Source organism: Pseudophryne corroboree, chromosome 3 (genome assembly GCF_028390025.1).
Source record: "Pseudophryne corroboree isolate aPseCor3 chromosome 3, aPseCor3.hap2, whole genome shotgun sequence".
Classification (NCBI taxonomy): Eukaryota; Metazoa; Chordata; class Amphibia; order Anura; family Myobatrachidae; genus Pseudophryne; species Pseudophryne corroboree.
In genome coordinates, this window is record NC_086446.1 from 710,181,195 (window position 1) to 710,207,165 (window position 25,971).

The 25,971-nt window shown below is 46.3% G+C and overlaps 1 protein-coding gene across 1 annotated transcript in view; it reads left to right on the top strand.

The window, feature by feature from the left end:
• Positions 1–15,979: 15,979 nt before the first annotated feature.
• Positions 15,980–25,971, top strand: part of LOC135056667 (alpha-2-macroglobulin-like) — a 502,865-nt gene continuing 492,873 nt past the window's right edge. The window contains exon 1 of the mRNA XM_063962110.1: positions 15,980–16,131. Coding sequence (XP_063818180.1) covers positions 16,064–16,131 — 68 coding nt within the window. The 5' untranslated portion in view covers positions 15,980–16,063. The remainder of the gene's footprint in view (positions 16,132–25,971) is intronic.

Sequence of the window (25,971 nt, forward strand, 5' to 3'; positions counted from 1 at the left end):
CGGCAGCCGCCCACGTAAACAGACAGGGCGGCACAAGAAGCAGGAGGGCAATGGCAGCAAGGATTCTTCGCTGGGCGAAAAATCATGTGATAACACTGTTAGCGGTGTTCATTCCGGGAGTGGACAACTGGGAAGCAGACTTCCTCAGCAGGCACGACCTCCACCCGGGAGAGTGGAGACTTCATCTGGAAGTCTTCCACATGATTGTGAACCGTTGGGAAAGACCAAAGGTGGACATGATGGCGTCCCGTCTGAACAAAAAACTGGACAGGTATTGCGCCAGGTCAAGAGACCCTCAGGCAATAGCTGGGACGCTCTGGTAACACCGTGGGTGTACCAGTCGGTGTATGTGTTCCCTCCTCTGCCTCTCATACCCAAGGTACTGAGAATTATAAGAAGGAGAGGAGTAAGAACTATACTCGTGGCTCCGGATTGGCCAAGAAGGACTTGGTACCCGGAACTTCAAGAGATACTAAGAAGGGACTTGCTTCAGCAAGGATCATGTCTGTTCCAAGACTTACCGCGGCTGCGTTTGACGGCATGGCGGTTGAACGCCGGATCCTAAGGGAAAAAGGCATTCCGGAAGAGGTCATCCCTACCCTGGTCAGAGCCAGGAAGGAGGTGACCACACAACATTATCACCGCATTTGGCTAAAATATGTTGCATGGTGTGAGGCCAGGAAGGCCCCCACGGAGGAATTTCAACTCGGTCGATTCCTACATTTCCTGCAAACAGGAGTGTCTATGTGCCTCAAATTGGGGTCCATTAAGGTTCAAATTTCGGCCCTGTCGAATTTCTTCCAGAAAGAATTGGCTTCAGTTCCTGAAGTCCAGAAGTTTGTCAAGGGAGTACTGCATATACAACCCCCTTTTGTGCCTCCAGTGGCACTGTGGGATCTCAACGTAGTTCTGGGATTCCTCAAATCACATTGGTTTAAACCGCTCAAATCTGTGGATTTGAAATATCTCACATGGAAAGTGACCATGCTGTTGGCCCTGGCCTCGGCCAGGCGAGTGTCAGAATTGGCGGCTTTGTCTCACAAAAGCCCATATCTGATTGTCCATTCGGACAGGGCAGAGCTGCGGACTCGTCCCCAGTTTCTCCCTAAGGTGGTGTCAGCGTTTCACCTGAACCAGCTTATTGTGGTACCTGCGGATACTAGGGACTTGGAGTACTCCAAGTTGCTAGATGTTGTCAGGGCCCTGAAAATATAGGTTTCCAGGACGGCTGGAGTCAGGAAAACTGACTTGCTGTTATCCTGTATGCACCCAACAAACTGGGTGCTCTTGCTTCTAAGCAGACGATTGCTAGTTGGATGTGTAGTACAATTCAGCTTGCTCATTCTGTGGCAGGCCTGCCACAGCCAAAATATGTAAATGCCCATTCCACAAGGAAGGTGGGCTCATCTTGGGCGGCTGCCCGAGGGGTCTCGGCTTTACAACTTTGCCGAGCTGCTACTTGGTCAGGGACACACCCTGGCTGAGGGGACCTGGAGTTCTCTCACTCGGTGCGGCAGAGTCATCCGCACTCTCCCGCCCGTTTGGGAGCTTTGGTATAATCCCCATGGTCCTGACGGAGTCCCCAGCATCCACTTAGGACGTCAGAGAAAATAAGAATTTACTTACCGATAATTCTATTTCTCGTAGTCCGTAGTGGATGCTGGGCGCCCATCCCAAGTGCGGATTGTCTGCAATACTTGTACATAGTTATTGTTACAAAAATCGGGTTATTATTCTTGTGAGCCATCTTTTCAGAGGCTCCGCTGTTATCATGCTGTTAACTGGGTTCAGATCACAGGTTGTACAGTGTGATTGGTGTGGCTGGTATGAGTCTTACCCGGGATTCAAAATCCTTCCTTATTGTGTACGCTCGTCCGGGCACAGTATCCTAACTGAGGCTTGGAGGAGGGTCATAGGGGGAGGAGCCAGTGCACACCACCTGATCCTAAAGCTTTTACTTTTGTGCCCTGTCTCCTGCGGAGCCGCTATTCCCCATGGTCCTGACGGAGTCCCCAGCATCCACTACGGACTACGAGAAATAGAATTATCGGTAAGTAAATTCTTATTTTTTTTCTCTCTCTCTCTCTCTCTCTCTCTCTCTTTCTCTCTCTCTCTCTGTTTGGCGCCATTTGCGCACACAATACATGCACATACACCTGTATTTTATTTTGTGTATTTTCGCATAGTCACTCTTGTTGCCATTAGAATTGATTGTTAGACATGTACTGAGGAAATTTATTTGGTGTATCTGGACTTTGTGCGTTCGTGTCTCGGGCAACGTGCGAGATTACGTACATGACGCAAAGGCGTACACACGTGGCGTACATTACGCAACCTGCGTACGGTTACGCCCACTGAAACTCAGATCACATGAAAACATTGTTTTAGTGTGGGTGGTATAATAGCCACCTGATAATAGCATAAGTTTGTTCAGTTGCCAAAAAGTTTAGTTTAAAGAGAACCTTTTTCTATTGCAAAACCCAGGAATTGGACTACTGCCTGTATGAAAGGAATTTCTGTACAGAAAGATTAGAGTGTATATGAAGGAATAGGAGTGAGTGTGGAAATAAAGGTATTCTTTTGTGAACCCAGAAATCGGGATCCCGTCGGAGACCACATCAGGTGAGTGGACACTTGGTGGCGTGGGACTGGCTTGCCCGCGTTAACATTATATAAGGTAAAGGAGCAAGTAGTATTCGCAAACAAAAAAAGAATTGCGAAGGTTGAAGCGCAGTCCAGGGGGTTTGCGTAGTACCCATATAGACACAAGTTGAGCTCCGGCTGAAGGTTTCACAGCCTAAACAAACGATTCCGCTGGTCGTAAGGCGTATAAATAATAGTTATTTATACGAAGTGCGACTGTACCGCATGTAATTGTGTGCATTAGTTTGTTACCTTGATACCCATTAAAAATTTATTGTGGGATCATAAACGCTATTTGTACATTCTAACGTGATTTGTGTAGGTTTTTGTTATCGCTGTTCACTCAGGAAATCTCCAACAACCAATACTTACTGGGGAGGGTAGCATACTCCCACACGCCCCAGTAAATAGAGGTTACAAGAAAAAAAAAGATCCCGCGAATTGGGTACGACCAGTGGTGGGCACATTGCTGGAACTCGTATTGGCCAATTGGGGCGTAAGTGAGTGAAGGCACTAGTTGAACTTTCACCGTCGCCTTACCGAGGGGAACTTGGTTTGTTTTGTAAGAATTTGCTAAAACAGCAATATCTGCAAATGATGGGGGCCAGTTGCTCAAAGAAGGGACGTCCAACAAGGGTTCACGTTGGTATTTGTTGGCCCAAAGGGTCAACATGGTATACAATGTGTGAGATGGATCACACACACAGGTATTATGCAAAGAATGGGAACGAATGACTGAGAATGATGGGGAACAGTTTCCCCGGGTAGGCAGTTTGAATCCTGAGGTATTGCAGAATCTAAGAAAAAGGATAGGTCTAATAAAATCTGCAAAGCAGAGGATTAGACATTATGATTGTTTACAGGTATGGCAACAAGAGAGTGAAATACAACAGAAATTAGCTCAAAAAGCAAATTCACATCCTGGTAGAAGTCTGATGGCAACGGCACCACCACCGTATATAGTAGGGAAAAAAGTGGCTGCAGAGAATGGCATACGGGTACACGAAAAGGGTGCACTTAACCAATGTAGTAGTGATAAGAGTAAAATGAATATTAATGATAAGAATAATTGTAACAAATGTAATAATGATAGAAGGAAAACTGATAAATGTACAAATTCTAACCCGTGCAAGTTGCACTCCATGTTGAACTTCTCTCAGGATTACAAGCAAGAAAGTGAGCCCAGCACGATGTCGGCACCTTTTCCAGCAGCCATCATACAAGACATCCAGGTGGACGCGACCAATTCGGTAAAGGCAGTAATCAAACCCCCTAATGGAGGGTCAGGTGAGGTCGTGTCCACAGGTAAGTACGGTGTTATATATCATGCACAAACAAATGTACCTCATATTGTAGAGCCAACACAAGATGATGTGGTTGAATTTAATCCTGTCAGGGTGATCACAGTCCCAAATGGACAGACTGACGCTCTGGGAATCACTCCCGCCAGGAACAGTGCAATGCACCGTCCCTGGTCCCGGACAGAATTAGGAGCAATTATGTCTGAATTCCCTGATCCTAGGAAAGATCTAGTTGCATGTCAGAGGTTTATTAAAGAACTAGGAAACTCCACAGAACCCACCAACAAAGGTTGGCGGACAGTGCTGAGGGCATGTTTGCCCTCCAATGTTGACCTTGCGAAATTTATTACTGATTGTAAATTAGACACAGAAGTACCTCGTACGGAGGAACACAATCAGGAATGTATTAAGCAGGTCAACCGACAGTTAGGAGTATATTTCCCATCTGTTGTCGAGTGGAACAAAATCTTCTCCATAAGACAAGGAGAGGGGGAAAGTACTTCTGATTATTTCAATCGAGCACTGAAAACAATGGCTAGAGACACTGGGATCACGGACATTGAGAAAAATACACAGCATAGCGATATAGCGGTTAAGGTATTAATAGATGGTTTAAAGGTAGTATTGAGAAAAAGGGTACAGACCACCAACCCAAACTGGAGAAATATCTCGGTGGCTGCATTAAGAAAGGCTGCTATGGGGCATGATCAAAACATCAGCAAGCACAGGGAGTCACAGGGAGGTAAGAAGCCTCAGATCCCTGTGGGTAAGTCAAAGGTGATAAGATGTTATAGCTGCCAGAAGGAAGGTCATTATGCACGAAGTTGTTGGTTTAAAGATCCACAGAAGGTATATCAACCCCCTAGACAAAAACATGAGCAAAGTCATGATACACGAAATTGTAATCAGGAATCACCTAGGAAGAAGTTTGGGCCGCACCTGTAATATGCAGTCAGGAAAGGTGATCATTAGGACTGATAGTAAACCTGAGGTTACAGTCAATGATATTAGGAGGTCAGTTCCTTGTAGACACAGGAACGGCCGGGTAAACTTTGTAATTTATCTGTAAATGTTTCTTTTTCCCCATCTCTGACGTTCACCAACAGAACTCAAACGTCACATGGCTACTTGGTCTTTTCAGAGGTCTACCTAACCCCAGTATGTCTTACTAACATCGTTGTGTTTGGCCAGACACAAAGGGTGGAGAGGGGAAATACTGGTGGGGGGAGATTATGCAGAGATACCGGTGGACATGTTGATGTGACAGCCTGTTGATGAAAATCTGATAATGTTTTTCCTTTTCAAATTGTTCTCTCTCTTTTTGTTCTTTCATGTTTTACGGATGGTATGTCACACAAAAGTTATACAAATGCAAGATTTATGCTCCTTACAGAAAGATCGCTGATTTGGAAGGAATATTGTATCACCGGAGTGTTCGTTTTGGGAAGACTGAGAGACAGCACCTTTGAGATGACATCTGAGCAAGAAGAACAACAAGACTAGAGGACAAATCATCGTAACAAGTTTTTTTTCCCCCTTCAATTATTTTCTGTCTCCCCATTACAAATTTCTCTTTCTCCTCCTGTAAGATGGACTCGCCCCAAGAGACTGCAGTCCGTGTTTTCCTGTTGACCCTGATGTTGACCAGAGCAGTCTGTTTCGGTGAGAGTTCCAGTGAGGTCGAGAAAGGATCTAGAATGGAATCTGATGACCAGGATGGAGGCGTAGATTTCCAAGAGCAACACAATCACCGAGTAAAGGCGAGTACCAGAAAACGATCCAGTAGCTATGTTATTAATAGACATTGTGAAGGATTGTTAGCTGAAGAGAACTGCATCTGTAGGCATTGTGACAATATAGTTGAGGATGGGTGCATCAAGAAATGTCAGTCCAGTTTTAATATCCACATGGACCGGCATCCATTGAGTGACTATCACTCCTTAGTGGGTAAAGTGTTAAACCAGACAGACTGTTGGGTATGCTCTCAAGTACCTCAAGGTCATAGCAAATCAGGACTAGTACCATTCCCTTTATCTGTAGGAGAGGTACTTGAGTTAAGTGGTGGGAGACCGGTGGACAAGAGGTTTAATATCTCTAGTCCTCCTAGTTTGAAGCTCCACCAATATCATGTGGATAGGTCCTTAGTATGCTTTAACATGTCCAATCCCCGAAAGCCGGGAAATTGAGAAGTGTCATGGAGTAATCAAACCATGACCTTTTCACACAGAGCCGACAGAATGCCCATAGATACAGAGCTTATGCACCACATAGTCAACAGTGGAAAATATTTCCAGTATAGGTACACTCTAGGAAGTAGGACCATGCGAGTTGGAGAAGTATCACCAGGATACTGTGCACATATCATACAACCAGATACGTGTACTAGACAGATGGGAGAATTAGGGTTAGGAGATTTCACATGGAAAGTTTGTAACATGGTTATGTCATACTCAGTCCCATATGTTCTCCCCGATGATGCATATTTCATATGCGGGAGGAAGGCGTATAAGTGGCTTGCCCCAAACTCAGAGGGATTGTGTTACATTGGAAAAGTACTGCCTGAAGTAATGACTGTATCCCATAACAAAATGAAAGACATTCACCGCGGTGCCCAAGCTCCTTATACTCACACTCATTACGAGCATGTCGTTAAACGGCACCTGATAGAGAAAACAGAGCATCCGGCTTCTGATCTGATCCATGAATCCACTGGGATTCAATTCCTACTCGCGTTAGATATCACTCGTACCGCCAGAGGAGTGATAAATTATAGGTATATATCTGCGCTAGCAAATTTGTTAGACAATATCACCGAAATGTATGACGACACGTTCAGGTATACTGGGAGAGAGTTACAAGCCTACAAAACAGAGCTGGTTCAGCATAGGACGATTCTCAATTACCTCACAGCAGTGACAGGCGGGTATTGTGTTACCCTAGCAACTCAGTATGGAGTAAAGTGCTGCACGTATATTACAAACAGCACTGAAGACCCGGCCGAGGTCATAGACCAAAAGATGGATGACATTTTGCAATTGAAGTGGGAGTTCCGAAGGAAACACAATCTCACACTCGCTGCTGTGAGTAATGAGCTGACCAGTTGGGTGTCATGGTTGAACCCACGAAATTGGTTCTCGGGTTTAGGAGAATGGGCCCAAGGTATCATGGATGTAGGGAAATTTCTCTTGTGTATTCTGGGAGTCGTCATATTGGTTGGTCTGATATTTAGATGCGTTCGGACTTTAATGAAGTGTAAATGTAGTACCAGAGTGATGAGTCTGAGGAGCGAGGACACTGGAATAACAACAACTAATTTAATTTACGACCCAACGATAGAGACAATGGGGTATATTTACTAAGGTCCCGATTTTGACCGAGATGCCATTTTTTCTTCAAAGTGTCATCTCGGTAATTTACTAAGCAAAAATCACGGCAGTGATGAGGGCATTCGTAATATTTTGGAAGTCCTAGGAAAAAATCACGAATCAATACACCATCGGTCAAATACGCCTGCAATTTGGTAGAAATCGGGAATTTACTAAAAAGTGCAAATCACAAACACTGCCGACAATAGCCAAACACTGCCGTGCAGAAATACAAATCGTAAAAAAGTGCTAAAAAAAACCCAGACCTGCTTTTTTATCCCGTGTTTGGATAGGCATGCAGGGATCCATGAGATCCGTGCATGTTTATCAGTGGGAAGGGGATGGGAAAGTGTTAATTTTGTGAAAAAAAATTGCGTGGGGTCCCCCCTTCTAAGCCAAACCAGCCTCGGGCTCTTTGAGCCGGTCCTGGTTGCAAAAATATGGGGAAAAAATTGACAGGGGTTCCCCAATATTTAAACAACCAGCACCAGGCTCTGCGCCTGGTCCTGGTTCCAAAAATACGGGGGACAAAAAGCGTAGGAGTCCCCCATATTTCTGAAACCAGCACCGGGCTCCACTAGCTGGACAGATAATGCCACAGCCGGGGTTCACTTTTATACAGCGCCCTGCGGCCGTGGCATTAAATACCCAACTAGTCACCCCTGACCGGGGTACCCTGGGGGAGTGGGGACACCTTCAATCAAGGGGTCCCCCCTCCAGCCACCCAAGGGCCAGGGGTGAAGCCCGAGGCTGTCCCCCCATCCAATGGGCTGCGGATGGGGGGCTGATAGCCTTTGTTGTAAGTTATGAATATTGTTTTTAGTAGCAGTACTACAAGTCCCAGCAAGCCTCCCCCGCAAGCTGGTACTTGGAGAACCACAAGTACCAGCATGCGGCGGAAAACCGGGGCTGCTGGTACCTGTAGTACTACTACTAAAAAAATACCCCAATAAAGACATAACACACACACCTTGAAAGTATATCTTTAATGCATACATACACACCACCATATACACATACTTACCTTATGTTCACACGAGGGTCGGTCCTCTTCTCCATGTAGAATCCATGCTGTACCTGTTGAAAAAATGCTACTCACCAAATCCAGTGTAGAGGGCTCCTCGGGTAATCCATTTGTAATCCACGTACTTGTAAAAATAAAAAAACAGACACCCGACCACGAACTGAAAGGGGCCCCATGTTTTCACATGGGACCCCTTTCCCCGAATGCCAGAAACCCCCTCTGACTTATGTCTAAGAGGGTTTCTTCAGCCAATCAGGGAGCGCCACGTTGTGGCACCCTCCTGATCGGCTGTGTGCTCCTGTACTGTCTGACAGGCGGCACACGGCAGTGTTACAATGTAGCGCCTATGCGCTCCATTGTAACCAATGGTGGGAACTTTGTGGTCAGCGGGTGACCGAAAGTAACCTCACCGCTGACCACAAAGTTCCCACCATTGGTTACAAGGTGCACAATGAAGCCCAGCACGGATCTCTCAGATCCGGCCGAGATTCATTCTATTAAAGTCGGCAGTGTTTTACAAGTCACTCACGCAAAACACTGGCTAAAAAAACGAATGACATCGACATCGGAAAAACCGAAAATGCAGAATACGGCAGCTTAGTAAATTAGTCGTAATCAATTCAAAAAGTTGCATATTTACACTTTCGATGTCATTCGTGATTGAACTTTGACCTCAAACGGGAAAAAACGATTCTTAGTAAATTTACCCCAATGTTGTGATGAAAATGTGATTCCACGGTCCGTTTGTTTCACCCGTTTCTCCTTTGTTTTCCTCCAAGGTACAGAGACATCCGCTTGGAAGAAGAATTTGACAACCTCTTTAATACAGACCATTGCTGAACTGTGTCACAGACCCCCAATATCCCTAGTGACTTTAACTTTTTACGAAAGCCCAATACTTTAGAGACTGTAATTTTATGGACACTGGAACAGCTTTTGCTTCCCCACTTACAGCAAAGGCACCGAGAGACAACAGACAACATGTACATCAAGACAAGACATCAGACAAGACCTCAATCGGCGACTGTCTATTAAAACTCACATAGTTTTACGACTGCATTCATAACAATTGTTTCTTATCTTCACCACTACAACCTTCAGGTAATGACACACATAGTCGACAGGGAATATAGACACATATATCAGCATTCACATGTTCCCCCCATTCATGTATCATCAACTAAATGTGCTCCCCCATTTGTTGCAACCAAAAGCCGAAAAGAGCTCGGAAGAGTTTGACAGCCCATCAACAGACCCTTAATACGGGATAAGAAGGATTCAAATGTATACTTCGCAATACCTCGAAGCTTGATTTAGAACACGTACGGCACGATGATACATGACCCCTCAGACATGGATTCATACACACATGCTTCTACTATCTCACTAGGTCATATCTTTCTCACCTTCTCCTCTCCTCCCTTACCCAATCATAAAAAGGTATTTACATGATGACATATATTTTTCTGTTTTGTTTAGGAAGTGGCAGTTATTGGTGACTGCCAAAGGCTGGACTGTCAGAGTCGAAAAATATCATGATTCATATGCCTTGTATTAACCCCTAATGTGTGCGCATGCTGCTCGTCGCCTGGTCCCCCGTACGTACACATCCCCGCAGATTTTGTAAGGGACGCTCCAGCGTCTCGTGCGCATGGGATGTGTAAATACGGCGGAGTTTGTGAGCTTGTAGCGTGCGACTCGATCGCGACATATTTAACCCAAATAGCATAATAATATATTATAGTTAATATTCCCATTAACAATGTCAGCAAGTATGGTAAGTTTAAAACCTCTTAGACAGAGAGATTCCTCTTTGCATGCTGGGAGGGCTCAGACAAAGGTTGGAGGGTAGTGGTTGGTGTCCAGCTGTGGGGTATTGAAGGGGTGTTGTGCCTATGATAATTGGGAGGGATTCGCATAGTTCCTGCTCATGGTTATGCACAGAAGTAGAAAATAAGATTAATTGCATTCCGAATAAATTACACATAAGTGCAGAGTAGGTGAATGGAATTCAGTCATTTCTTTCCCACAGACTGAATACAATAGCCTTATTTACACTAAGCTTTGAGATTCTATGAATAGGGCTTACACCTTTGTTTATGAATAGAACCAGGTTTCTCTCCAGAATAATGAGTGCTGAGTTGTCAATTGTCTCAACTGAAGGTGGGGTAAACAAAGCCCAGAGACAGAGTTTGTTTGGAAGATCCAAAACAATAGCTTTCCTCAATATAATCAGACAAAGAGGAATTTAGAATACTAACAAGTCCTAGCCATCGCCCACTTCTTGAACTAACCAATGATCCCAGGTGCAGTACATGTCCCACCCCCTAACCAATGGAAAGAGAGCACACAGTATCTATTGTAGTATGTCTTGAGTTAGTAAATAAATATAGCTTGCAATAGGCTTGGTGACACAAGACTCTCTCTCATCAACAATTATCAGTCGGATAATTGGAGGACTGGATCCGGTCGCGCTTGCGAGTGTTTCCCCGTATGGTATGTTTCTCTGTGGCCACTTTGTTACCCGGTTAATGTATGCCAGTCATTCTCATACTATGTATCTGTATTTTCAATAATTTGTTAATGTTTGTATTTATGTCTAGATATTCTGTTTAGGTATTAATGTTAGATCTGTAGTGTATCAGATGTATTGTTTTCCCCTTTTTATACTAAAAGAATCATCCACCTGGTGTTAGAGCCGGAGTGGTTTTTAAATCTACATCAGGTCTTGTGTATTTCATCATTTATTACTAAGGGTTATTGAGCGTCTCAGTCGCTCAAACAGCTTTCATATCATAAAGGTTAATCAGCGTTACATTGTGGTAGTATTACAGTAATAAGGTTTACAGCGTAAGCATACCCTTACAGTGTATTGTTACAAGGTTGTCTGTGTGTAGATCTGTGAGCGTCAGCGCCGCTTGTATCCTGCTCTCGCGGTACAGCGTCCACTACGCTAATAGCGTAGCATTACGGTACTCGTACCGCCTATAGCGTGCTCGATACCAAGCGTAAGCCATGAGCGAACGTGCCGCTCGTGCGTCTCGACCACGGCCTAGCGTCTGTTACGCTAAGTGCGTACCATTACGGCACCTCGTGCGCCTATTGCGTATGTTGTCTTTAATAAGTATATAGCTTAAGTTCAAGATAAATAATCAGCTTTATCACGGCACCCAGAATGGCTGCGTAATGTAGTCTGGGTGTTTTGCACCCTATTCCGGTACCCGGAACGGCTTTCTAATCTGGTCTGCGCCCCGTTACGGCGCCTGGAATGGCTATCTATGGTGGTCTATCCCTGCTCCGACACTCTGAATGCCTATCTATGGTGATTTGTGGCCCATTCTGGCACCTGGATTGGCTATCTACAGTGATCTGGTGCCTGTTCCTGCACCCGTTCTGGCTGTGTAAGGTGGTCTTGGTGTTCTTCGCCCCTTCCAGCACACGGGACGACAATCTAAGGTGGCCTGCTGCCTGTTCATGCACCTGGAGTAGCTATCAAAAGTGGTCTGCGGCATATTTGTGGCATTCATTCTGGCTGTGTAAGGTGGTCCTGGTGTTCTGCACCTCCTTCCAGCCCCCAGAACGACAATGTAGGGTGGTCTTCGGCCCATTCTGGCACCCGGAGTGGATAGCTAAGATGGTCTGCGCCCCGTTCCGGCACCTGGAATAGCTATCTACGCTGATCTGCTACCCGTTCTGGCACCTGGAACTGCTGTCTAACATAGCTTTGAGGTTCTGCAACCACTTTCAGCACCTGGCACGGCAATCTAAGGTGGTCTGCACCCTATTCCAGTACCCGGAAAGTGCTCCCACTTCTCTGGGTTATTTTAATTGTCCCCTTCACTCCTGTGTTTTTTGGTTACAGTGCCAACCCCTGTACCCCTGCCATGGACCCTCGCCTCCATCTCTCAAAATCTTGCAGCCTTCTCTCTGCTCTTTTGTCAGGCAGCATTGCGTCTTCAATACAGAAGACATGCAACGCTGCCGGGAGCCAGGAACCGGCGCTACTATATCAGTGCCTTTTTCTGCTGGGGCAACGGCAATCCACCACTGGCTCGTATGTGGGACATGCAGAGGGGACTATGTGGCCGGCGACCAGCTCCGACCATGTAAGCAAACCCGCCGACTGACTCACTCACTCGCACCACCCTTATTACGCCCCTAATTGCTGTGGGCTGTGGTGGCTATTCAGAATTGGTCGCATAATTTTTTCACACGCAGTAAAATCTGCTACCATAGACTCACATGCTGGGGGCTGCCCAGAAACTGCGATGCTTTCGCAAATTAATTATGCTTTTTCCAGTGTCATCTGCTGATGTAGCTATGTTTATTTACCCTGTACTTGTCCTATGTTGTCGTCAACTGTAATTTGCTGTTTTCCCGTTTTATTTGTTTATGTACTCTGTAATTGGGCGCTGTGGAACCCTTGTGGGGCCATATAAATAAAGGATAATAATAATTAGAGGTCGACCCCTGCTTGCGCAGCCTGGCTGCGTAGACAGGGGCACCACCACTATTTTTCTATAAGCAGGAAACGCAGGCGACATCATAGACTGGCCCCCAAAATGGCCATGACACGCCTACTTTTCCAGATGTCCTCTCCCCCAATGCTGCGTCGCCGCCCATCAATCACCTAGCAATCGCATCCTTCTGGTATGCGATTGCATGGTGAAGGGTCACGCATGCGCATTATGGCCCTCATTCCAAGTTGTTCGCTCGCTATCTGTTCATAGCAGCTGTGCAAAATCATAGTCGCCGCCCAAGGGGGGGTGTATTTTTGCTTTGCAAGTGTGCGAACGCCTGTGCAGCGGAGCTCTGCAGAAACATTTTGCAGTTTCAGAGTAGGTCTAGACTTACTCAGCGCTTACGATCACTTCAGCCTTTTTGGTGCCGGAATTGACGTCAGACACCCGCCCTCCAAACGCACGGACACGCCTGCGTTTTCCCTACCACTCCCAGAAAACGGTCAGTTGACACCCATAAACGCCCTCTTTCTGGCAATCTTCTTGCGATCGGCTTTGCGTATGGATTCTTCGTTAAAACTTCGCAAACACAGCGGCTCTGATTAAGGCCCAGTGATCAGTCATAGGGCTGCACGGGGAGGGCTGACACCAGGAGCCAAACCCTTGTGACCCCCATGCTATAGTGGAAGTAAAAAAAAAAATCTTCTAAATGACATGGGGGTCACACACATGTGCCTGTGTGCCCCCCTTCAATGGGGCAAGGGGTAATTCATTATTTAATATACATAATACTGTATTTTAGAATTTCAGACAGTACATGCCCCCCCCCCCCTGTATGCAGCAAGTGGCTATAGATGACTTGTATGTAGCACAGCACCAGCATCTCCCTGTGCTGCTCCCCCCTCCCTCCCTCTGTCCGGGCACAGCAGCAGCGGGGCAGGAGGCTGTAATGTGTCCTGAGTCCCAGCACACAGCAGCGCACGGACCCCTCCACTCTGTGTGCAGAGCTGACAGTCTCACAGGAGCAGCAGCCGCAGCTTCGTGAGGGAAGCCGGCTCTTAGCTCTCGTTTCCTGTCTCTCAACTGACAACCTGTCAGACACGCCCCCTGTACGGACACTCGCATACAAAGCTCCTCGGCGGCCGGCAGGGGTCGGAATCACACACACGTTGCCTGCAAGTCCCGCAGAGGTAGCAGGCAGGGCTAGGGTGCACACAGATAATCACAGAGGGACAAGCAAAAGTCGGGAGCGTGGCCTAATCACGGACCTCCGTGACCACGCTCCTTTAATAAAAAAAACCAATAGCATATAGCAGGGGCACCTGGGCTGGAGGCGGAGCTGTCCCGGGAGAGGAGGAGGAGGAGGAGGAGGCACTGGAGTCGGGATCTGCTGCCCAGCACCAGCGGCAGAAGTCAGGTGCCTGCAGCAGGTACTCCCGCAGTGCCGAACAGCTCTGCATCTGCTAGCGCGGCCGTTCAGGAGCTCACAGCACAAATGCGCTCCCACTGCAAGTGCGCTAAGCACACACCTAGTTACGGCCCTGGCTTCCAGTATACTATTGGTGTTTAAATATTGATTTCATCACCACCGCTACTGTTATTCTATTAAGTCATGATAGTGGTGCTTATCCCCCACCTCCCCACTTACTCCCCCTCTGCCTTCTCTCACCCCCCACTCACCCACCTCCGTCTTATGTCTCCCAGCTTCCTCGGATACTACTGGTATCCCTTCCTCTTTCTCACTCCCCGCATTCTGACCGATTTTTTTGAATTTTATTTTTGGTCTGCATTTATACATGACACTCATTATGTGATCCTTTACTTTCTGCATGACCTGATTTGATTATCACCATATTACATTCTGTCTGGTGTTTTTACTAGTGCAAAATACAATAAAAATCAGTTTTGGGGGAAAAAAACCCACAACCTGTTGTACTAACCCCCGGCCGGCAGGACAGCGCCGCAGCGGGGTACGCCAGCTTTAGTTGGCGATAGTTCATAGAAGCCTATGGTCTTCTCTGCGCTGTGTGAGGGATCCGATCGGATCCCTCCCAGCATGCCCTGCGGCCGCCCCCGTCACCCCGCGCATGCGCAGACTGACTCCTGGGGCCGAATCCCGGAAGTCAGGCTGCCGCTGCGCATCGCGGAGGACAGCTCTTATCGGAAGAGCTGTCCGCAATGCTGATCGCATATGTTAGTACATATGCGATCAGCATCGTGGCGCAGGGCGGCAATGTACATTAGTACATCCCACCCAGTGTCTAGTTAGACAGTCAATAGATAGACACCACATGTTAGACAGACATTAGGTCAACAGGGTCAAAATGTCCACAGGGTCAAAAGATCAACATAAAAAGGTAGACAGTACAAAAAGTCGACAGAGTCAAAATGTTGACATAAAAATGGTTGACAAAAAAAGAAAAAGGTAGACACAGTTTTTGTTGTTGTTTTTTTTACATGTATATGGACTATTTCATACCTACTCTATCCAGGACAGCTCTTATCAGAAAACTTGTCCTTTAATTGCATATTTATGCACATGGCATCAATGTATGCAATTATGCATGTAATAAGTAATGGGAAGTATCACATGCAATACGCGATGCATGATACTGTACATCCTGCCCTGGAAAAAGGAGAAGGAGCAATGTAGGGAAAGTGTAAATGTAGGGAAAGTGACGGCGGATACAGCTGACGGGCGACCCGGCGGCGGAGGGGCAGTGACGGGGGGAGTGACGTTTCTTCACTCCCCCGTCACCCGACTGCATTGAAGTGCAGGCAAATATGGACGAGATCATCCATATTGGCATGTATGCATAGCCGACAGGGCACCAGCGATGAACGAGCGTGGGGCCACGCATCGTTCATCGCTGGAGACTCCACACTCTAAGATATGAACGGTATCTTGTTCAATTATGAACGAGATCGTTCATATCTTTGAGGAATATCGGCCAGTGTGTAGGTCCTATTAGAAAAGTTAAGAGAGAGAAAAGTACATTTTCCTCACAGTACTCAACATTGTCTGAAACAAATTCACAGTAAATGAACTAGTAGAAAAGCTGCGGAGGTGGTGTCTGTATACATTGGCTCGAATTCATTAACACAACCTGCATAGCAAATTACAGGTCATGTACTGAAATCCTTCTGTCCAGCCAAGTGTCTCCCACAGAAGTTTAATGCCCTCAATGTTTCCAGCCGAGGGGGTGGCAGGTTATATACAGTATAAGACAGCAGAGGGATAATTTCCCTGGAGGTGCTTTGTGACCCAACATGCAGCTTCTCCTGGTGTCCGTATGTCTGGTCATCTACAGCTCAACATGTATATCAGCATCAGACCCGTAAGTCAGATATTCTTGTAAATACTGTATATGTTTTGTATTATAAAGAGGTAAAAAAGGTCAGTCATATATATACAGGTACTGTATTCGGTACTTTATAATACATCAGGGTATAATGTCTGTATACTGTATATTGTATTTTCCACTGAATGCACAGTTTTCCTGTCTCCACATTAATATGCATTGTCATTTACCGTACAAAGCAGAGAAATGATGGCTAGCAGCACATTTGCTCTAGATGTCTGGGTTTTATATTTATGACCAGTGCTCTAATTCCTCATTTTCATGGTCAGATTTGTCAGACACTAAGATTTATTTGTGATCTACAGTACAACAAATCTCTATGTACAATTCTGTTCTCCTTTACTTAAGAAACTACAGTATTATGGGGAAGATTTATCAGAGCTTAGAAAGAGATAAAGGGGGATATTTATTGTGACGAGAATCAGTTTCGAACTGCCATTTTACAGAAAAGGACAGGTGTTGATTGATCGGTACTTTAACGCTCTCCATTTAATCTTTTTTCAAGCTCTGATAAATTTTCCCCTGTATCTAAGTGTCCACCAGGAGTATTTTGAGGTTGTTGCCCACTACCTTATATTTGGAATCATCATCATTGTAGGGATGCACCTACCTTGACTGGTTTGAAGACCCATCTGAAAATGTGTAGGTTTAAAATGTAAAAAAAAAATCTATATCTACTACTTCTTTAGGACCATATCCTTCATTCATTTATCACTGTATTTATTTATGTTTCCCTAAAATACTGCTGAGATTAGTGAGGGGACATACCGTACTATTTATTTCTGTCAATATCTGGTCTATCACTGAAGCTAAAATAAGCCTTTTTCTACTGGTTTACTATAGCTTCTCCCAATTTATTAAGAGGTAAACTGCAGAGAAATTAATGATTTCTCCTGTGATACCTCTCTGACTGCCACTTACTGTACCTCTATCCCAATTGACCTCTATTGGTACAATGGCTTAAAACAAGCAGTGAAAAGCAAAGCTTTCCCCATTATTTAATACTACTGAGATCATATATCCATACAGTACATTGGAAACGCAGCCTTGACATCTTATTACCAATAAATGTTTATGGCCGAAGTCAAAAGATATAATCTAAAGATTTTTTTTTAAACCTTGTTTGTGCTTCTAATGCCATGAGAGTATGTAATAGCAATTACAGTAATACTAATAATACTAGTAATAATAATAATAATAATAAAAATAATAATATATGAATACAAATAATAATGATTATTAATAACAAAAATAATAATAATAATAATTATAGTACATTAATAAAAATTATAATTGCTATTATTATTATTATTAATAATAATAATAATAATAATAGTAGTATATTAATAAAAAGAATGATAATAATAATAATAATAATATATGAATACAAATAATAATGATTATTAATAATAAAAATAATAATAATAATTATAGTACATTAATAAAAATTATAATTGCTATTATTATTATTATTATTATTATTAATAATAATAATAGTAGTATATTAATAAAAAGAATGATAATAATAATAATAATAATAATAATAATAATTGTAACTCCTACATGAATTCCTGATAAAATTAGCTGTATCCTACATTTTGTGGTTGATTTTGAGTTAGAAGCAAATAAAAAAGTGTACAGTAAGCAGTACAAATACATCCTAATCCTAATATCCTAATAGCCAACTTAATTTATCAGCATAAGGACTTCCGGTGGGTGGCGCATCCAAGATGGCCACGTTTTAATAGAGCTCTGCTCATACTGGCTCAAATCCATCGCCATCTACCCATTTTCCAGCTACCCACCTAATCTACCTATACGGGATTGTCTTCCCCACACACAGAGGTACCTGCTGATACCTGTCTTGGAGCGGAGACCTAGACGAGAGCCCCGTTCCCCGGAGTCGGGCCCGTACATGGGCCGCCGCGTTGTGAGTGCCCGCGCTCCCTGACTTGCCTGCCTGTGCTCCCCCACGGAAGGCCACGGACTGCCTGTTGCGCTCTGGCCCGAGCGAAGACTGCTGCTTCACCCCCCCCCCCCCCCCCCGGCACACCATATCTTCCGCGGCGTCCCGGAGCTGCCCGTCGGGTGCCTGGGCTGCGGTCGTGCTGCGGCTGTGGGTGCGGTGAGCGGCGGCTGGACCTCATCGACAGCTGAGCCTGACGGAGACGGGGGTGAGAGACTGAGACGCTCGGAGCTGCATCACCCTGACGGTGACTCACCTACCCCGACGCTTTCCTAGGAGGCTGGCCCTGCTTACACCCGCAGCGGATGGTCCTGCTACCGAGGCCCCTGCTTACAGAAGTGCCCGTGGCCAGGGACGAATGCTCCCGACGACCCCCCCAGCGCTGTACACCCGCTGATGTCGGCTTCCTACCTTTGAAGACCCGCTGCCACGGCTTGGAGACCTGAGGTTTTGTTGGCCGTATACCGCAATATAGCGGCCGCCTTTCCTGTGCTCTGAAAGGGATCCTGGTGATCTGAGTGGGGACAGCTGCTTATTTTGACCCAGAGGGACGCTGCTGGTGCTTTTTGCCTCTACTGTGACAGCCCCTGGGCCTTGCTGGAGCTCCTGGACGCTACAGAACTGCTGAATATTGGAGTGTGTCTGGTATCATTACCACCTCTGTTCTCATTTTCTTTTTATTGTATTCATTTTATATTTCTCTAACGTCCTAAGTGGATGCTGGGGACTCCGTCAGGACCATGGGGAATAGCGGCTCCGCAGGAGACAGGGCACAAAAAGTAAGCTTTTAGGATCACATGGTGTGTACTGGCTCCTCCCCCTATGACCCTCCTCCAAGCCTCAGTTAGGTTTTTGTGCCCGTCCGAGCAGGGTGCAATCTAGGTGGCTCTCCTAAAGAGCTGCTTAGAAAAAGTTTTTTAGGTTTTTTATTTTCAGTGAGTCCTGCTGGCAACAGGCTCACTGCATCGAGGGACTTAGGGGAGAGAATTTCAACTCACCTGCGTGCAGGATGGATTGGATTCTTTGGCTACTGGACACCATTAGCTCCAGAGGGAGTCGGAACACAGGTCTCACCCTGGGGTTCGTCCCGGAGCCGCGCCGCCGACCCCCCTTACAGATGCTGAAGATTGAAGGTCCGGAAACAGGCGGCAGAAGGCTCTTCAGTCTTCATGAAGGTAGCGCACAGCACTGCAGCTGTGCGCCATTGTTGTCACACACTTCACACCAGACGGTCACGGAGGGTGCAGGGCGCTGCTGGGGGCGCCCTGGGCAGCAATATATAATACCTTTTATGGCAAAAGAATACATCACATATAGCCATTAAGGCTATATGTATGTATTTAACCCATGCCAAATGTCTAAAACTCCGGGAGAAAAGCCCGCCGGAATAGGGGGCGGGGCTTATTCTCCTCAGCACACATCGCCATTTTCCTGCTCAGCTCCGCTGTGAGGAAGGCTCCCAGGACTCTCCCCTGCACTGCACTACAGAAACAGGGTAAAACAGAGAGGGGGGGCATATTTTGGCGATATTTTTATATATTTAAGCGGCTATAAGGAACAACACTTATATAGGGTTGTTCCCATATATATTATAGCGCTTGGGTGTGTGCTGGCAAACTCTCCCTCTGTCTCCCCAAAGGGCTAGTGGGGTCCTGTCTTCGATAAGAGCATTCCCTGTGTGTCTGCTGTGTGTCGGTACGTGTGTGTCGACATGTATGAGGACGATGTTGGCGTGGAGGCAGAGCAATTGCCGATAATGGTGATGTCACCCCCCAGGGAGTCGACACCGGAATGGATGGCTTTGTTTATGGAATTACGTGATAATGTCAGCACATTACAAAAATCAGTTGACGACATGAGACGGCCGGCAAACCAGTTAGTACCTGCCCAGGCGTCTCAGACACCGTCAGGGGCTGTAAAGCGCCCTTTACCTCAGTCGGTCGACACAGACCCAGACACAGACACTGAATCTAGTGTCGACGGTGATGAAACAAACGTATTTTCAAGTAGGGCCACACGTTATATGATCACGGCAATGAAGGAGGCTTTGCATATCTCTGATACTACAAGTACCACAAAAAGGGGTATTATGTGGGGGGTGAAAAAACTACCTGTAGTTTTTCCTGAATCAGAGGAATTAAATGATGTATGTGATGAAGCGTGGGTTAACCCAGATAGAAAAATGCTAATTTCAAAAAAGTTATTAGCATTATACCCTTTCCCGACAGAGGTTAGGGCGCGCTGGGAAACACCCCCTAGGGTGGATAAGGCGCTCACACGCTTATCAAAACAAGTGGCGTTACCGTCTCCTGATACGGCCGCCCTCAAGGATCCAGCTGATAGGAGGCTGGAAACTACCCTGAAAAGTATATACACTCATACTGGTGTTATACTGCGACCAGCCATCGCCTCAGCCTGGATGTGCAGTGCTGGGGTCGTCTGGTTGGATTCCCTGACTGAAAATATTGATACCCTGGATAGGGACAGTATTTTATTGACTATAGAGCAATTAAAGGATGCTTTCCTTTATATGCGAGATGCGCAGAGAGATATTTGCACTCTGGCATCGAGAGTAAATGCGATGTCCATATCTGCCAGAAGGAGTTTATGGACGCGACAGTGGTCAGGTGATGCGGATTCCAAACGACATATGGAAGTATTGCCGTATAAAGGGGAGGAATTATTTGGCGTCGGTCTATCGGATCTGGTGGCTACGGCAACTGCCGGAAAATTCACTTTTTTACCTCAGACCCCCTCCCAACAGAAAAAGACACCGTCTTTTCAGCCGCAGTCCTTTCGTTCCTATAAGAACAAGCGGACAAAAGGACAGTCATATCTGCCTCGGGGCAGAGGAAGGGGTAAGAGAGGGCAGCAAGCAGCCCCTGCCCAGGAACAGAAGCCCTCCCAGGGTTCTGCAAAGCCCTCAGCATGACGCTGGGGCCTTACAAGCGGACTCAGGAACGGTGGGGGGTCGACTCAAGAATTTCAGCGCACAGTGGGCTTGCTCACAGGTGGACCCCTGGATTCTACAGGTAGTATCTCAGGGTTACAGGTTGGAATTCGAGAAGTCTCCCCCTCGCCGGTTCCTAAAGTCTGCTTTGCCAACGTCTCCCTCAGACAGGGCGACGGTATTGGAAGCCATTCACAAGCTGTTTGCTCAGCAGGTGATAGTCAAGGTACCCCTCCTACAACAGGGAAAGGGGTATTACTCCACGCTATTTGTGGTACCGAAGCCGGACGGCTCGGTAAGACCTATTCTAAATCTCAAATCTTTGAACCTGTACATACAAAAATTCAAGTTCAAGATGGAGTCACTCAGAGCAGTGATAGCGAATCTGGAAGAAGGGGACTTTATGGTGTCCCTGGACATAAAGGACGCTTACCTGCATGTCCCAATTTGCCCTTCACATCAAGGGTACCTCAGGTTCGTGGTGCAAAACTGTCATTATCAGTTTCAGACGCTGCCGTTTGGATTGTCCACGGCACCTCGGGTCTTTACCAAGGTAATGGCCGAAATGATGATCCTTCTACGAAGAAGAGGCGTATTAATTATCCCTTACTTGGACGATCTCCTGATAAGGGCAAGATCCAGAGAACAGCTGGAAGACGGAGTAGCACTAACCCAACTAGTGCTGCAACAACACGGGTGGATTCTGAATTTTCCAAAATCTCAGTTGACCCCGACGACACGTCTGCTGTTCCTGGGAATGATTCTGGACACGGTTCAGAAAAAGGTGTTTCTTCCGGAGGAGAAAGCCAGGGAGCTATCCGAACTTGTCAGGAACCTCCTAAAACCAGGGACAGTGTCTGTGCATCAATGCACAAGAGTCCTGGGAAAGATGGTGGCTTCTTACGAAGCGATTCCATTCGGCAGATTCCACGCACGAACTTTTCAGTGGGATCTGCTGGACAAATGGTCCGGATCGCATCTGCAGATGCATCAGCGGATAACCTTATCGCCACGGACAAGGGTGTCTCTTCTGTGGTGGTTGCAGAGTGCTCATCTGTTAGAGGGCCGCAGATTCGGCATACAGGACTGGGTCCTGGTGACCACGGATGCCAGTCTGAGAGGCTGGGGAGCGGTCACACAAGTAAGAAACTTCCAGGGAGTATGGTCAAGCCTGGAGATGTCTCTTCACATAAATATACTGGAGCTAAGAGCGATTTACAATGCTCTAAGTCTGGCAAAACCCCTGCTTCAGGGTCAGCCGGTGTTGATCCAGTCGGACAACATCACGGCAGTCGCCCACGTAAACAGACAGGGCGGCACAAGAAGCAGGACAGCAATGGCAGAAGCTGCAAGGATTCTTCGCTGGGCGGAAGATCATGTGATAGCACTGTCAGCAGTGTTCATTCCGGGAGTGGACAACTGGGAAGCAGACTTCCTCAGCAGACACGATCTACACCCGGGAGAGTGGGGACTTCATCTAGAAGTCTTCCACATGATTGTGAACCGTTGGGAAAAACCAATGGTGGATATGATGGCGTCCCGCCTCAACAAAAAACTGGACAGGTATTGCGCCAGGTCAAGAGATCCTCAGGCAATAGCTGTGGACGCTCTGGTAACACCGTGGGTGTTCCAGTCAGTGTATGTGTTCCCTCCTCTGCCTCTCATACCAAAAGTACTGAGAATTATACGGCAAAAGGGAGTAAGAACGATACTAGTGGCTCCGGATTGGCCAAGAAGAACTTGGTACCCGGAACTTCAAGAGATGCTCACGGAGGATCCGTGGCCTCTACCTCTAAGACGGGACCTGCTTCAGCAGGGACCGTGTCTATTCCAAGACTTACCGCGGCTGCGTTTGACGGCATGGCGGTTGAACGCCGAATTCTAAAGGAAAAAGGCATTCCGGAAGAGGTCATTCCTACACTGGTAAAGGCCAGGAAGGAGGTGACTGCACAACATTATCACCGCATTTGGAGGAAATATGTTGCGTGGTGTGAGGCCAGGAAGGCCCCCACGGAGGAATTTCAACTGGGTCGATTCCTACATTTCCTGCAAACAGGATTGTCTATGGGCCTCAAATTGGGGTCCATTAAGGTTCAAATTTCGGCCCTGTCGATTTTCTTCCAGAAAGAATTGGCTTCAGTTCCTGAAGTCCAGACTTTTGTAAAAGGAGTACTACATATACAGCCCCCGGTTGTGCCCCCAGTGGCACCGTGGGATCTTAACGTAGTCTTGGATTTTCTAAAATCCCATTGGTTTGAGCCGCTCAAATCGGTGGAGATGAAGTATCTTACATGGAAAGTAACCATGCTACTGGCCCTGGCTTCAGCCAGGAGAGTATCAGAATTGGCGGCTTTATCATATAAGAGCCCATATCTGATTTTCCATACGGACAGGGCAGAACTGCGGACGCGTCCTCATTTTCTGCCTAAGGTGGTGTCAGCGTTTCACCTGAACCAGCCTATTGTGGTGCCTGCGGCTACTAACGAGTTGGAGGATTCCAAGTTGTTGGACGTGGTCCGGGCATTGAAAATATATATTTCAAGAACGGCTGGAGTCAGAAAGTCTGACTCACTGCTTATATTGTATGCACCCAACAAGATGGGTGCTCCTGCTTCTAAGCAGACGATTGCTCGTTGGATTTGTAGCACAATTCAACTTGCACATTCTGTGGCAGGCTTGCCACAACCTAAATCTGTCAAGGCCCATTCCACAAGGAAAGTGGGCTCATCCTGGGCGGCTGCCCGGGGAGTCTCGGCATTACAACTCTGCCGAGCTGCTACTTGGTCAGGGGCAAACACGTTTGCAAAATTCTACAAATTTGATACCCTGGCTGAGGAGGACCTTGAGTTCTCTCATTCGGTGCTGCAGAGTCATCCGCACTCTCCCGCCCGTTTGGGAGCTTTGGTATAATCCCCATGGTCCTGACGGAGTCCCCAGCATCCACTTAGGACGTTAGAGAAAATAAGAATTTACTTACCGATAATTCTATTTCTCGTAGTCCGTAGTGGATGCTGGGCGCCCATCCCAAGTGCGGATTGTCTGCAATACTTGTACATAGTTATTGTTACAAAAAAATCGGGTTGTTATTTGTTGTGAGCCGTCTGTTCAGAGGCTCCTACGTTTGTCATACTGTTAACTGGGTTCAGATCACAAGTTATACGGTGTGATTGGTGTGGCTGGTATGAGTCTTACCCGGGGTTCAATATCCTTCCTTATTGTGTACGCTCGTCCGGGCACAGTACCTAACTGAGGCTTGGAGGAGGGTCATAGGGGGAGGAGCCAGTACACACCATGTGATCCTAAAAGCTTACTTTTTGTGCCCTGTCTCCTGCGGAGCCGCTATTCCCCATGGTCCTGACGGAGTCCCCAGCATCCACTACGGACTACGAGAAATAGAATTATCGGTAAGTAAATTCTTATTATTACACTTTCCTCTTATTTTTCCTTTGCCTCTCCTCTCATTTCCTTACTCCTCTGATGCTGCCCTTCTCTCCCTATTCCCCCTCTCATTTCCATTCAAATGCTATTATATACCTTTTTTTTTTCTCTTCACACTGATCCTGTGCAGATTGTTGTAATTTTGCTCACTGGCCTGGTAGACACTGCCACCCTGTGGCCGATTGCTATTATTGTGCATATTATATACCTCGCTGGTACAATATTATTAACTTATACTCTGATTCTATCCAAATCACTTATTACTACTTTTGCCACCTCACGCACAAATATTCTTTTTACATGTAATATTTAATATTTAGATCGGCATTACCTCTTTTATAATATCAGAGTTTGCTGTTAAGTTGCCGTGTTGCTATATAGCTAAGAGGTGTAGGATTTATATTTAATTATGTGATATTTTACATACCCTCTTGGGGCGATATACTTTACGATTTCAGATGTTTCTCATCTGATACTTCTATTTACTGGTGAATAGTGTCCGATCCTCTTGGATCTTTCCTATTAAACATTTCATAATTAATGGAGAGGTTTCTGAACAGAACCGTATCAGAAAATATGGTCAGAAGAAAGTCACATAAGACAGGTGGTTCTTCCCCTTCTCAGTCACAGCCCGTAACAAATTTGGATGGGAACCCCGACCTCACGTCCCAACCTGACACGACCCCCCCAGTGTCCCAAACTGCTAAAGAGATTCTCTCGGTGCTAATGCCCCATATTGATAGGAAATTAGACGAATTTAGAGATTCATTTCAGTCCGCCCTGCGAGAAGTGGCTTCGAATACCTCGAGAATATCGGAGGTGGAGCAGAGAGTCAGTGATCTAGAGGACACGGTCCACAACGTGGAGTCCTCGGCTGACTCGTCCATTGGCATGATTCGGGAGCTCCAAGACAAGCTAGATGAACTAGAAAATCGAAATAGGAGAAATAATCTTCGCTTTGTTGGTATCCCAGAACATGTCAAACCTTCCCTATTGGGTGACTTCCTGGCCTCTCAATTAGTTCCTGCTCTCCATATATCCGACAAGATGGAATTCCACCAGGTTGAAAGGGTTCATAGGGTGGGGGCTGAGCGGGAAGGTCCTAATCCCCCTCCAAGGCCGGTGGTGGCCCGTTACTTTGATTATAGGACGAAGGAAATAATACTACGTGCATATAAGAAAATGGGCAAATTAGTCATTGAAGGTACCCGTATATTGATTTTCCAAGATTTTTCAGTGGCGGTCACCCAAAAACGCAGAGCATTCTCACCTGTTTGCAAATTTTTAGTAGAATCGCAAAAACGCTTTGCCTTGCTTTACCCTGCCAGACTGAGGGTCACTGATAATGGCCGCACTCTTTTCTTTGATGACCCAGAAGAGGCCCGCAGGCATTTTCTGTCCCCCCCTCTCCCTACAGAGTTCACCAGTAACGCTATCCCAGAGATCTCCCAATCGCTGAATG